General features: G+C 41.9%; 1 protein-coding gene across 5 annotated transcripts in view; it reads right to left on the reverse strand.

The window, feature by feature from the left end:
- The window catches only part of LOC122166995 (mothers against decapentaplegic homolog 2), a 39,896-nt gene that overhangs the window by 11,739 nt on the left and 13,884 nt on the right, over positions 1-14,273 (reverse strand). For 4 of the 5 annotated variants that reach the window (XM_042831176.1, XM_042831179.1, XM_042831178.1 and 1 more), the window contains 2 exons: positions 1,712-1,801; positions 387-580 (listed from right to left, as the gene is read on the reverse strand). In XM_042831176.1, the coding sequence (XP_042687110.1) occupies positions 387-580; positions 1,712-1,801 (284 nt within the window). The remainder of the gene's footprint in view (positions 1-386; positions 581-1,711; positions 1,802-14,273) is intronic. The other variant, XM_042831180.1, reaches the window with a different exon arrangement.

Genomic DNA, 14,273 nt, shown 5'->3' on the forward strand with positions numbered 1-14,273 from the left:
AGCCAGCTGGAAATCGCTAGCACTACTGGAAACACTTAACAGGGTATTCAACACATTGATAAAGATTTTTCAGTACCTTTCCTATTAAAAACTTTAAGCAGATGGTATTCTCCAAATATTCATCCTTAATCACCTTGCAGTCCTGGCACAAGAACACACCATCCTTCTCTATTTTTCATTTGACACATCATGCTGAACAAGTACGCAGAATCACAGAATCATTAAGATTGAAAAAGACCATTAAAATCATCCAGTTCAACCATCAACCCATCACCAAAATGCCCGCTCACAGAATCACAAAGTCCAGCCCCAACTCACCCCTATACTAACCCACGTCCCTCACATACACACAGACCATAAAGCCAGCAGCAGTCCTGTCTTCCTACCTGGTGTCTCCACTCTCTGGTAGTGGTATGGGTTTACACACACTTCATCCTTCTTAAGATTAAAAGCGTATTCACAGTTTTCGATTGCTTTAAGTTCATGGTGGCTGTGAAGGTCCGGCCAGCGCCACAGACGACAGTAGATGACGTGCGGAAGTCCTTTGCGATGCGACACCTGTAGCCGGCCATCGAGAGATCTACATGGGAAAGATGTGGAGAGGAATTCACAGGCTGCACGCTGTCTCAAAATCGCTCAGTCAACAGCGTAACACACAGGAAGGGCAGTTTGCTCATTTTCAGAATTCAGCGGGCTGACGCTGCTAGTGACATGTGTGCTCTTGTTAAAATGCTTCAGATGGGAGAAAAACGATGGCATCAACCAGCGTTAACTCATCTCTGAGCTGCTCAAATTATTGCCAGTGAATTTAGGGGTCATTAAAAGCCACTTTACCTCCAGCCAAGTATTTGGGATGATCGCTTCATACACATTTTTTAAATGCAGAAGACACTTGTTGAGAGAAAAATCACACACTTAACAGTCCCTTCAGTTTCTAAACCTCGAGGCTTTGCGTGGCATGGATGCTTTATGGTTTTAAGCTTAACAATTCCCTGGGTACTGCAGGTCAGTCTCTAAGCAGCCAGCTGCCCAAGGGATCCACATGGTGGTGTGACTGTGATGCAACAAGTGAGAACACACATCTCACAGGGGCTACACGCTTTATCTTCTTGCCTTCCTCTGCCTTGCTACCAGCTGAAAACGTTTTGCTAGTTTTAAGACAGACTGCATATGCTTACACAAATGCAGATGTTTATGATCGTTATGGGATGGGAGACAAACCTCAGTACACAAATCAAGCAATGTGATATGAAAAAATAAAGACTCTGTTCAGAATTTGCCCGCTGTTAACTACTGAAGAATTGACAAGCAGTTCTTTAGCAGCTCGTATCAGAGCCAATTAGTGAGATTTAACTGAAAGCTCATGGCATACAAAGCAGTTTAAACACTTTGTAAGATTAGGTCTAAAGAATTAAGTAGTCCAACGTTGTTAATAGAAATACCAAATCCCATCAGAGCTTGCATTAACAAGTCTTCCCATTCTTTCAACTGGTGTGAAAAATGAATATTCCACAATTAGGATTTCATTGGTCAAAACATCAGCTGAGAATACTCGGATTGCTACACTGGCAAGCAAATGTCTTTAAATGCTGTACCGTGAGAGGCCTAAGAAGCATTCAGTCTATTTCACAGCTAAAGCATCCCATGACAGACCCTCCAAAGCCAATCCCTCCCACAAGGTCCTATGATGGAGAGAGGGCAGAATATTCACCTGGTTTGTTCAGAGAAGCTGTAAAGGCCTGTTGTGTCCCACTGATCTATCGTGTTTGGTGTACTCAGTCCCCAAATTTCAGAGCAAGTGCTGTGCATAAATTGAAAACAAAAACAAAAAATCGGTATGAATATGGAACGTGGTTATTCAAAACACCATGATGTCAAACATGGAGAAATGTACAGAGTACTTCCTTCCACATAGAAGATAGAGCACTGGGAGGCTTGCACTTGGATGGACGTCGCATGCTATATTTTCTATATGAAGGAGGCTATCAAAATGGAACGCGTGATTCAAAGTAAATGATCATGTTTTTAAAGGGTGAACAAATTCTGACTTTAGGTACTTGATACATCTGCAATGCTCCTTAAAACAGGCAAAACTTCCTCAGCCTAGCTCGTACCAAAATTATCTTTTCAGGAGTCATTTCTGGGTTGGTTTCTTTTTTGTTTTTGTTTGTTCTTCAATGCAAACTGCCCTACAATTACCATCACAGGCCATGTGCATCTGGAACTGAACTATCGCAGCCTAGCTCCAAGGTGCCACCATTCAGCCATTCTCCATGTATACTCTTATTTACTGCTTTTCTCAGTACAGGAAAACTTGGGCTCCAAAGAGAAGCATATTGCAGTGATGCTTCTCACTAATTTCTGCGTTCTCCTTGGTTAAGTAATGGGTGTTATTTTTGTTATTTTTTAGTCCATACAAGACGTATGTTTTACACAGATTTACAGTGCTGTAACCTTAAGTCCCAGCTACCGAACAACAAAACTTTAGTTGTGAAATCAAGCAGGAAGAAATGAGAGACAACTTTTGGAAAACAGCTCAGTGAGAAGCACAACAGTTCAAAAGAAGGAACTTCCAGTGACACAAGCACAAGTCGAAAGGAGCAGCAGATGGAGGCAAAGCAAAGAATAGCATGAGTATATAAATGGGCATGTTCTCAGAGGCATGGGCCCACCTCAGGTGCACCACAGACGTGCTCTGTGACCACTGAGAAATGATTATTTATTTTACATAACACAGAACAAGACTCAGAAATGGAGAGAACTCGGGCAACAAACATCTTAAAACCAGAGATGTGGCTGCTTTTTCACCTTTGAAGTTAACAACCTCTGAAAAGCTGTACCAGAAAGAAAAGGACAAGAAGTTCGCCCCACCCCTGATTTTAAAAAGAGAGTTTGAGATTTACATTTAAGTTACCAACCCCAGCTGACACAGTTCTTAGCAGCACTTCTAGCACAGATAGCCACCACAATTCCACGGACACTTTTTAAAAACTTTAGTGCAGGCCACAGGGAAAGGGAGGGAGTGGGTCTGCTCCCCTTCCTGCCTGTCTCACATACCTCAATTAAATACCATCCCAAGGAGGGGAAGATGCTCTAAGGCAATCTACAGCTCTCCAGAATCCCAGGGGGCAGAAGGGGGATAGTGACCATCACTGCTACTCCAAAGGTGCCTCTACCTGCATGGTGGGCTGCCAGCAGCCATGCATAGACTGGAATTGTTGCCCTGAAGATACACAGGCTGCCTGTGGGACATCAGGGAACATCCCTGTGTCCTTAAATCTGCACCACTACTGCTTGTCAGACAATCATCACATACGCTCAATTAGAAGAACAATAAGCAGACACAGTGCTGCATTTAACTGACACAGGTATCTCTAGCAGCTTACTCCCTGGAGCAATGGATTGTGTGCTTGAAAGCTGATGCTGTCACACAGATTCCACCTTCTCAAAATCGTGGGGTGTAAGCACCATGTGCCACATATTTACTTCACAACACACGCAGAAGTGCTATAGCCTTACAGTATGCCAAACAGGAACAGTATGTTACGTTATCAACCTCTTCTCTGTAAGTATTCGAACCATCAAGGTTGATTTCATAGTCCAAAACCTATAAAAAGACAAACAGTACTCTGAAGTGACTGCATGATGGAGGTGTAACTTAGGACCCAGGACACCACAGAGAAGGAAGGTGGTGAAGAAGCACATGGGGGTACTGGAAAAGAAAGTACAGAAAAACCGATTAGCAAGAGAGCAAAACTGCTCCATTACCCATCCATTGCATTTTACAGTGCTGTCTTTTGGGACATATGCCTGCCCGGGCTGGGATTAATACTGATGGCTTACTGGCTCATCTACAGTAGGACTATTTTCCAGGTCCAAAAATCCAAATACACTGCACAGCCTGCAGGAAATTGTCCTGTAGTTCAAAGACAGTTATCTCAACACAGATCTGTGGTTCATTTAATGGCCTCTCTGTTCTGCTCACACAGAAGATCCACTGCCTACATGCTGCCAGACCTCCCTGCTCCATGTCACCCATCCAAGTAAACTAGAGCTCTTGTAAGTCAAAAACACATCCCAAATCCAATCTCCATCCACAGGGCTTCCATTAAAGGTTGCGTTTACTACACCTACACAGTGGGTTCACTCAAACACAAGCAATGGACTTGTAGAGAGCTGGTGGCTGCAAAGGCAACTGCATTCTGAACAATATTTAAGCAGTGATTAATGTCACATAAATGGAGGCACAGATTCAAGAAGGATTTGTGCCCCCTTTCAAAATAGGTGGTGTTCTCTCCTAAAAACTTGCCTTTCTACAGTGTGCTAAATCCCTTATGAGATGTAGGTTTGCTTTAGCCCATAAAGATTCTGGAAGAATAAAGGACTAACATATGTACTTCTAAGGTAAGTCTTGCTTGGAAACATTCCCAAGCCACGGATCAAGATTCCTAGGATACAAGTATCCTAGGAAGCAGGTAGGATGTTCCCCAGCATGATGCCAGTTATGCCTTCCTACACCATTACCAGGTTGGTGAGCTGCCAGCCACTGGGACCACATGCACTGGGAACTCTGCTGCAGCCACCCTGTCCTGCAAGGAAGAGTCCAAGAGCACAGATGTACTGGATGCAGACAGCCCTGCAGACAGCTGGCCACAGTGCTGGGGACATTCCAAGGCACGCTGAATTTATGAGGAGGGAAGGAGCCAGCACATACCACCATTTCATGTTTAGGAAGCAGGCTGCCCTCACGCTGCAGCCCTAAGCACACTTGAGGCTTCACACTTTGCAAAACTGGGTTTTTGGTTTAGAACATGCTGTATATCTCAGCATAGTAAACCATCACTATTTCCAAAATATAATCTGCCTCCCGTAGCCAAGCAAGACTGAAGCCCTGTCTACACAGGAAAGATTTCACTATACTTCAAGAAAAAAAAAAAAAAAAAAAACCCTCAAAGTTAATGTATTTTGTCCCACAAGAGTGGACGCTTTCATTAAAAGAAATGTTTTCACAACTGCTCAAAACAATTTAACTGTTGACATAAACAACATCAATTATTCAAATGCTAGGGAGTTTATTATTATTATTATTTAATCAGTGTTTTCAGCACTGATTTAGATTAGCAAACCACAACATTTTGTGGCCTCCAGCACTCATGGCATGTCAGGACTGTTGCTCTGCAGACCCTGCAGTATTACCTCATTTATTTTTGAGGGGTTCAAAGAATCAATTGGCCTCATCCTGCAGGCCTTCTGAAGTTCTAGGAGCAGGAAGATTATTTTCCAGAAAATGAGGAAACCATCAAAGCATACTCACAATTGCTGACTGCTAACTCTTGAGATTTTCAGGGGAAAGTCAATATTCTAGCATATATCTAGGTTCAACTAATACACACTAAAACTGGGACAATTCAGCCCTGCAATCCCAGTTTTGGGATTGATCACAAAAGAAAGGGTCAAACTCATTGCTCTGGGTGGAACCAGCCCTACTTCTGCCTGACACTTTCCCTAAAAGGAAAGGAGTTGGTGTTTCAATCCTTTTTATCTGCTTATAAGGAGCAGCATCTCAGATGATATTCAACATTTCTGGCAAGAAGAATCTTTAATGTGGCTATCACTATGCAGCAGCATAGAGCATGCCTTCAGTTCTTCCATTTCATCATTTCCTCTAACAGGAAAATCCAAGCTCCAAAAAACCCTACTCTGGGCAAGAAATGACCTAAACAGCAAAAAGCTGCAGCAATACTTCACAATTTTGAGACCCAGTGCCAAAACAGCTTCTCTTTATAAGACACAAAGTACTGACACATAGGAAAAAATGTGGGGGCAGGAAGAACCTAAATATCAAAGATAGGCAAAAATGTGTTTGTGCTGCTTCTGTGTGCATATTACAGATAATGTTTCCAATCAGCACAAACCATCTAATTGGAACGCCTACAAGCCTACTAAAAACTGGACATTACTCCAAATAGAAATGAATTTTAAACCTGCACATAAAGAATAAACATGGGACAGAAGTGGTTTGAGCTGTTTAAAAAAGCAAGTAATCATTGCTTATTTAACGCATCGTGCTCTAATCGGAGGAATCAAAATTTGTATCAGAATTCATAATAATCCATGTAATAAGCCACAAAAGATCCAACAGTGTAAAGCAACACGCATCTAAGGGTACAATTACAGACAGACCATCTCTGAGCTGGAACACACTGGCTGAAGATAGATCCTGTGTGGCAAAGGACGCGGATCCATCCCTCCATGATAGATTTGCACTTGCCCCGAGCACATTTGCAGCAAAACAAGCCAGCATAAAGGTGGTAGGTCACATAGGTCTTCTCAGTAATTGGACAGAAACAATGAACAAAGTAACCATCTTACCACTAAAACTGTTCACAGCACTGGCAACCTCCAGCTGCTTTCTTTGTACGCAGTGCAGTTCCTGCAGCAAGCACATCAGATGCAAGCAAGGCAGAACCACTTCAAAGGCGTTTACATTATCAAGTAGCAGAAACACTATATAGAGAAGTTGTTAAATATTGTCGTAGCTCGAACATAACTCAATTCCACTTTCTTCTCTGCAGCCTTGCAAAGCAACAGGGCGGCTGTTCAGGAATGGAGACTCAGGGAACTAAAGTAGCAGCTTCAGAAAAAGGCGAAAAAAAAATCTGAAAAGCAGATTTCATCAAACTAGTTAAAGCCAAAGCTGCACAGAAGTCATTACAGAATGATCTTCCGTATTTGTGAAGTACTAACATTGAATCCTGCATGGTTTCCTTAAATCTATGACATCATTCAGAGTCTGCACCCAGTAGTACGTCTGGGAGTTATGTTCAAGACCACCTGACCATCTTCCTCCTGCACCTTATACTCACAAGCCTTGAGTTTTGCTACGTAAGATCTCAGATCTAGGATACACAACGCACAGCTGGAAAACAAGGACAGCTCTATTGACTGAGGCGTCTGCTCAGCACTGGCACAGCTGGACTGAAGTTGTACTCCTGTAAAGACACCATTCAGTACTTCACCAATAGCACAAAAAGGATCAACTGACGAATGAAAGTGAACGTTCCCTTTTATTTCAGTATTTTCTTCCTGGGGACACTGGGTTCATGAACCCATAGAGCTCAGAGGGAGGTATATAGAGCGTATAGCAAACCTTTGGAATGAGGGCCTTGAAAATAACAGAAGCCAGAAGACCTGAAAGGCTGAGATGTGATAGAGATGGATTGAAATCACCAATTAACAAGTTTCACGGCTCCTGCACAATTCAGCATAGAAGACAGTTTCTATGAAATCTGCCTGACTGCGGTTTCCTCATACCCACCTTTCAATTGAAAGTCTGCAGGGCTGCTTCTGTGTTCTGACCTGACAGTCCTTTCTACATGCTGGCAGCTAGCACAGAAGTTCTGATCTCTCTTTCTTGCTACAGAAAGTGTAAAGATTTGGGAATCTAGTATGAAATAATGATTTTTCTTCTGTCTGTAAGACAGATGAGCTAATCCCCTGGCTGAATAAAAAGCATAACTCTGAATTCTTCTTATAAAATCACTTATACAAATCTGCAGTGCCACTCATCATTAAGAGAAGTTGGACAAGGCACTTTCACAGAGATCCATTGTGTGACAGACAGTAGAATAGAGAAATAAAGGAAGAAAAAAGATGGTACGCTGTGTTGCAAGACAGCGTTAACAACCACAGCAAGGAGATATGTGAGCAGAAGTGCAGGTAGACAGCCACCAAACAGATATGCCCATGCTAACTGTAGGAAAAGGATATTAAGTAATGTCTAAGAAGACCCAGGCTCCAAAAGAGAAAGCTCAAATTTCTCCCAGAACAAACTCAACCAGTAGTAAGACTGGCAGCTGGCTGCTTTATTTCCACAACTGTGACTGTCTGCCCTATGCCTCCAAACTCCTTACACAACTCTTCTCTCAATCAGAACTCTTTCAAGAAAACAGTCATATAAAATTCGATGTAAAAATAATTCCATCAAATACAAAACACAGCATTTGAACTGCGGAAAACAGTTGAAGTTACCTTCCTTATATATGGATCCATGTTAAAACATTAACACATCAAAATAATCAGAAAAGCAGGAGATGAAGGATACAATTCACTCCTCTAACACTACGAGGAAAAAAAAAGCCACTGAACATCATTTACTCTAGCTTAAACTCTGAAGACATCCACAGGAGATGCGAAGTGAAGGGGGAAGTTCTAAAGACCCTCTGTTATAGCTCAGCATGGAGCTGCACGTCACTCTGCTCAGGGGCAGAAGGTTGCTTCTTCAGTTCCGCAAAGTGCCAGTGCTCAGGACTGAGGAATAAAGGGCATGAGCTACAGCGCAGCCCCACTTAGAGCCAACGGGGAGCTGGCCATGGGTTTTATGCTGGTGAGCCTGAAAACAAAGCAGGAACAAGAAGCCTGCAGAAACCATGAGCTAACAGCTTTGTTGGGAAACTTGCCCTGCAGCTCCCTCTCCAAGATAATATGACTGCACTGAGCAGCTGCAATTTATATCCGATTATCTCTGCAGCTGGCTTACTGGTGATAAGATGAAACACAATGCTGATTTCTCCCTTCAATGAAATATTTCAAAAGCCACCAAGAAGTGGCCACAAGACCCAAAGACTAACCAGGCACTACCAAAGAGACCAATATACAGCTCCATAAGCTGTAGAGATGCAGCTCTGTGTGCTCACATGGCACTCCTGAAATGCAACCTTGAAACTCCTGCCATGCTTTCATTTGTAATGCTGTTATATCCAATAAAAAGTTTCTGATTGCTATATTATTTTGCTGTTTATCATACTATCCTCAGAACTGAAAACACAGCACTCGACTGAGACAGAATTATGTAATTCTGAAATTCCCACTGCTGGAAGCACTGTGTTCATTATGTGTCTGAGTGAACTGGTATTAACAAAACTGTATTTCATCTGAAAACAACACACTGAAAAGATTTTGTCAGAAAGTCCAGAGACATTCAAGACATCACATCCTAGAAGCAAGAAAGGATCGAAACTATCACTGGAGTAAAGAAAGGCTATCCAAGCACACTGAGAACGTCTCTTAGGAAAAGAACCTCTCGAAGCTCCATGCAGGTAGTGAGGTGCTGCCCCAGATCAAGCGTTCAGCTACGAAGCAAGTATGCTCAGCAACTCAGTTCAGCTGAGAAATGCCCATCTGTTCTCTAGTCTCGTTATACCATGCCTACTGAAAGAGGTGATTGAGCAATTCCTTTCTAATACTTAAACTGTCACTGAATTGCTCCAACTACAGATGGCTAGCACAGGACAGGAGCTATGCCAAACTAGTAAATGCATCTTTCCTTAACAAGCTATGTAAGGAATGGACAATGTAGCAGATTTATCTCAATTTCATTTCACACCACGTGTCCCCACCTTTCCATTTCTCTGGATAATATTAAGAGCAATATCACACAGGGGGTTAAGATGACACCCACTGCAAATTCACAGATAATTCCCTGTATCAATCCAAACAGGGATTAACATGGAAACAGACAAAAACAGAATCAAAGAGTGGCAAAGGAACTTTACAGGAAGCCATACCCATCATAACACTGGCTAATCTGCCCAGAACAAATTGTCAGTTACCAGCTGACAGCATTCTCATAGCTCAGGCTTTCAGAAGACATACACAGAGCTCAGCAAGCATGTTTCAGGACTGGCCTCAAACAAGTACTTAAGAATGATATTCATCTGAAGTTCTCTAACCACTGTTAGTCACTGCAGGTGCAGTGGAAGCTTCTGTCACTAGCTTAGAGGTACAGCTACCAAAGGCAAAGCCTAGTCATTGACTTCCAACAGCCTGACACCCTCCAAGTAGGTGAGCAGCTTAGAGTGCTGCAGGTGTGAGGCTGCTGGACGGCAACTGGTGGACACTGGAAAACCTGAAGATCTGACATTCTGATGAACTACCTCAAACCAGTGGGTATGTGGGATGGTGCTAACACTATGGAGTGCCTAGACACCATGCTAGAATGACTCCCATTGCATCTACACCACTTGTGTGGGTACATCCACAAGAAAAGCAGTGTGAGAATATATTGATCTTAATCCAAACATGAGTATCTTTAAGAATGAGGAGTACAAAAATTCAAATAGACAGGTATTAGATATAAAGTCCACAGGACATGCAGAATTCCTAAGCAACAGAACTCAAATGAAGACAAGACTTGAGCCATAAAGCAGGTTTCCCCAAGCAACATACTGGGAAAAAGAACCAAATGGTACCTAAGTCATGACTGCTAGAGCAATTTTTATATTTACTTATATACCAAAATTTAACTGAAGTCAGACAATGGCACTGCCTTCACTTCCAGCAATGCATGTTGATAATAAAGAAAATAACTATTAAGAAAAACCCATGAAAAGGCTTGATGAAGTATCAACGTTCAGGTACAGGACAGCATGTTTTGCTTCTTTTAAATAGATTTTGTTTGCTGAGACACTATGTTGCCTGAAAGATGAGTAAAGGCAAAATCAAGAATGTAACTTGACAGCCAAGATGCCTAACTACTCCAGGGGCCAGAATATGGGAATCCACATTAGATATTCATACCAGAAACCACAGAACCATTATTGCTGGAAAAAGCCTCTCAGGTCCTCAAGTCCAATCATTGGACCATTGCCACCATGCCCACTGAATTACAGCCCTAAAATGCAGGAATGCATGGGACAAATATTGTAAAATGGATATCAAAGCCCATTTATTGAGCTTCATTGCCTAAAGACAGACAAAAAGGAAGTGTTATGATTACAGACAAGTCCTGAAGTCCTTAGCATCTAGTTCATGATCCACACCCTGAACATGCAACTGAAGCTGATGCATACAAGCACTCTTGCCTCACATGCAATTGCTTAACAGCTGAAGTACTTTCCCAGGGTGTCCAACAATTTGCTCTTCCTCCTTCCACTTGTCGGGAGACAACCCTTATCTACCACCACCCACCCTGTGTCAAGGTGGCACTCTCCCCCCTGTACTAACGCAGCCAAAGATCAGAGTTTAAAAGGCTTGAGAATATCAGCATGCAAGTAAAAACAGTCATGCAAGTAAACATGCAAGTAAAAACAGCGGCTTCCTGGTGCAAGGAGAGCTGGTTAAATCATTCCTTGAAAGTGTGGGAGGTTGCTGCACAAAATATGAATCAGTTGCCACACAGTAAGTAAAATATCAAGCAGAATATTACAGCATTTTTAAAGAGCTGCCATCAATGCAGTTTGCCACAGGGACAACCCTACTGGCAGGTATTATCTCCTCCAACTATATTCATTCAGTTGAAAGATGTAGTAGACAGCAGGACATGGTTCTCTAGATACTAATGGTGCTTTGACAAGGCAGTCTGCAAGACAGATACACAGGACATAAAAAAAACATCAGACACTTCATGTTTAGACAAAAGAGAAAAAGGTATTTTCACTCACAGCTTAGTGGAATTAATTAGAAGGGACACAGCTGAATTCTTTCCTTTATAAGGCCCTTACACAATATCAAGTGCCCTCATTGTCACAGAAGGGGACATCCATATTGTAGAAGGACAGTAAAGAATAAGCTTTGGCAAGCATATGCTGTGCTGCTGCAGACTGACAAACAAACGAATGCGCAGAAGGTGCTCATGGAAAATGTAGCTGGAGTCCTTGAAAATAACATTTGAGTGACATATTTAAGAGAAAAGACTTCTTCAACCAAGCACCAGAGTCAAGAGCTGTTTTGACACAACTTTCCATAATAAAACTGAAAGTCTCCCCATCAGTTGATAATATGCTTTCTTCACATTCAAGACTTCAGAACTACAGCATATGTTAAAATTACTTCAAATATCTACAGAGGAACTTGACTTGAAGCCTCCCACGAAACTAAGAGGAAGTGAAGACCAGTTCTAGGATAGAACTCATCAATTTAACCAAGCAGTAAATTTAAATTTAAGGAACAGTGAGCAACAGCTTTTGCATCGGGCTTTTCCTACCCAGAAGGCAAGAAAAGACAACCCAAGTACAAGAAGAACTGGTCAGTTTCCTACAGATTAGAGGCAAAGGCTTCAAGCAAAGACCTTCAATTCTGACCTACTGAAATGCACTTACACATTTCAGAATAAAAAGCACCATGTGGGGAATCTTTTTCTAAACAAATGCTGAAGTCAGATCACTGTGCAGCACCCATCCAAGGGGATTTCCCCAAGCTCATTGTTCCTCTGCCAACTCTGAAGCCCATGCAATGAGATGTGAACCTGCTCTGGCTTCTGATTGTTCTCCTGTATCCTGCTGGTCTGCTGCAAACAATGCAGCATGACAGAAGCCAACAAGAGCTGGTTGTGATGAGAACACAGCACTGCATAAAGTTTCTCTCACAAGCTTTCCACTATTGCAGTGAATAGTTTAGCACTGACTTGGGCTGATCACAGCCCCAATTCCTTACTAGAGAAAAAATAAATAGTATTTATGAGGTAATTTAGAGCTCAATACCAACAATGAAGCACAGTCAACTCGTTCTGAAGTCACCAACACATCTTCTAAACAGTAAGACAAGGTGCCAGACACAGGTATTATTCTTTCTGGTTGCAGCTTCATGCTGGGATCCACCAAGCAAGACAACGGCGGAAACAACCACAGACAGCTATTTTCAATAAAGTGCCCTCTGAACTTCATGGGTTCTTGAACCCCAGCATCAGCTTTTAACCTGGCACAAACATTTATGGGAATATATATTCCATTTTAACACGTAAGTTTTGATTTTGCCTCTTGACTATTTCATGAAGCAAATGGGCTTCCAGAGATGCAGCTTCTCACTTCCAAATCTTTCCACATCAGTAATGCTGCATTAGGAAATATCTTAAACTTAGACTTTTCAACCAAACACTTCGTTGACATAAAACCAATTCGTTTTATGTCAGTGAGGAGGTGGCTAACACAAGCGTAACAAAAACTCACTTTTACTTAGACTGAAAAGTGACAGCAAATTAGAAGTTGACAAGGTTATGCTGGGAAAAGCAGCAGTGCTAAGATTAGAACACACACCTCAAGCCTCTATACAACATCAGCTAACACTAACAAGGTCCTCAAAATTCAGCAGTTTTCCCTCCTGGCTCGAGGGGCAAGCTCCTTTAGCTACAGAGCATTCTGCTACTGGCGGAGTATCTCACACATCTGAATTCTCACAAGCTGACCTGACTCCAATGACATGCCAATACTTTCTGCTTGGCACACCAACTCATTAACAAATTATGTGGGCAAGCCATGTGACTTCCTGAGCTGCACGAGCTTGAAACTGGCAGCCCTGAATTTCTTTGTTAAATGCTCTAAGACTTTTTTTTTTTTTTCCAGGATGACACAAACATTATGAGACACTGCAATTTGAGCAATGGCTAAAGCATAATTTAATCCTAGTCAACAGCAATTCAGTCCTCAACGTTGCCACAGCTGTGAAAAATTCAAAAGTAATATCTGAGTATATTTAATAAATCCTTTCTCAACTACACATGAACACAGTCATTACTCCTAATTTCAATTAACAGTGCCCTTGAAGGACAGTAAACATAAATCTTCAAATTCATCTTTTAAAGACTGGCTTTCCTACGCTAGAACATACACCATGTAGAAAGGAAATGGGAAATGGTAGTGACACCACTCAACTCCTTGCCTTCCCCTGCTTTGAGCATTCACTGCCCTCTGCTACACTCCATCCATCCCAACCCACAATGGCTCCACTCAAAAAAAAGAGGACTACAAAACAGCACTGACCGGTTCAGAAAAGATTTTCACTAAGAAATGCTGCAAGTGCCAAGCTCACTGCAAAGAGGCTTCGAAGAGGCATTTGCATAAAGCTGGTTTCTGAAAACAAGAACACATGTTGTGTAGTTACTCCACTCCCTTAGTATGCATTTATAAATATATGGTTATTAATATCAAAGCCAGACAAATTGGCACTTCCATGCAGCTGAATGCTTTCACAGGTGATCTGAAGTTGATCTGAACTGGTAACTTCACTTGATCCAAAGTTATTTTTCCTTCATCAGCTGAAAGGAAAATCGAGAAATTTAGGAGTGACCACCAGGTCTTCAATTGCCTTTCCCTTTAAGTTTAGCTTCAGGGAAAGACACTGGTTAAACTGTCAAGGAAACACGTAACAATAGTTTTCACACAGCACATGCAAGTAGTATCACCAATACTGCCTTACTATTTGTTCACTTTGGGTTTAGAAATTAAATTTCATTGAGACAGGAAGTCATATTTGACATCAATTATTTCTCATTATATGTA

This window comes from Centrocercus urophasianus, unplaced genomic scaffold, assembly GCF_019232065.1.
Source record: "Centrocercus urophasianus isolate 14NV4802_14NV808 unplaced genomic scaffold, USGS_Curo_1.0 seq_35, whole genome shotgun sequence".
Taxonomy (NCBI): Eukaryota; Metazoa; Chordata; class Aves; order Galliformes; family Phasianidae; genus Centrocercus; species Centrocercus urophasianus.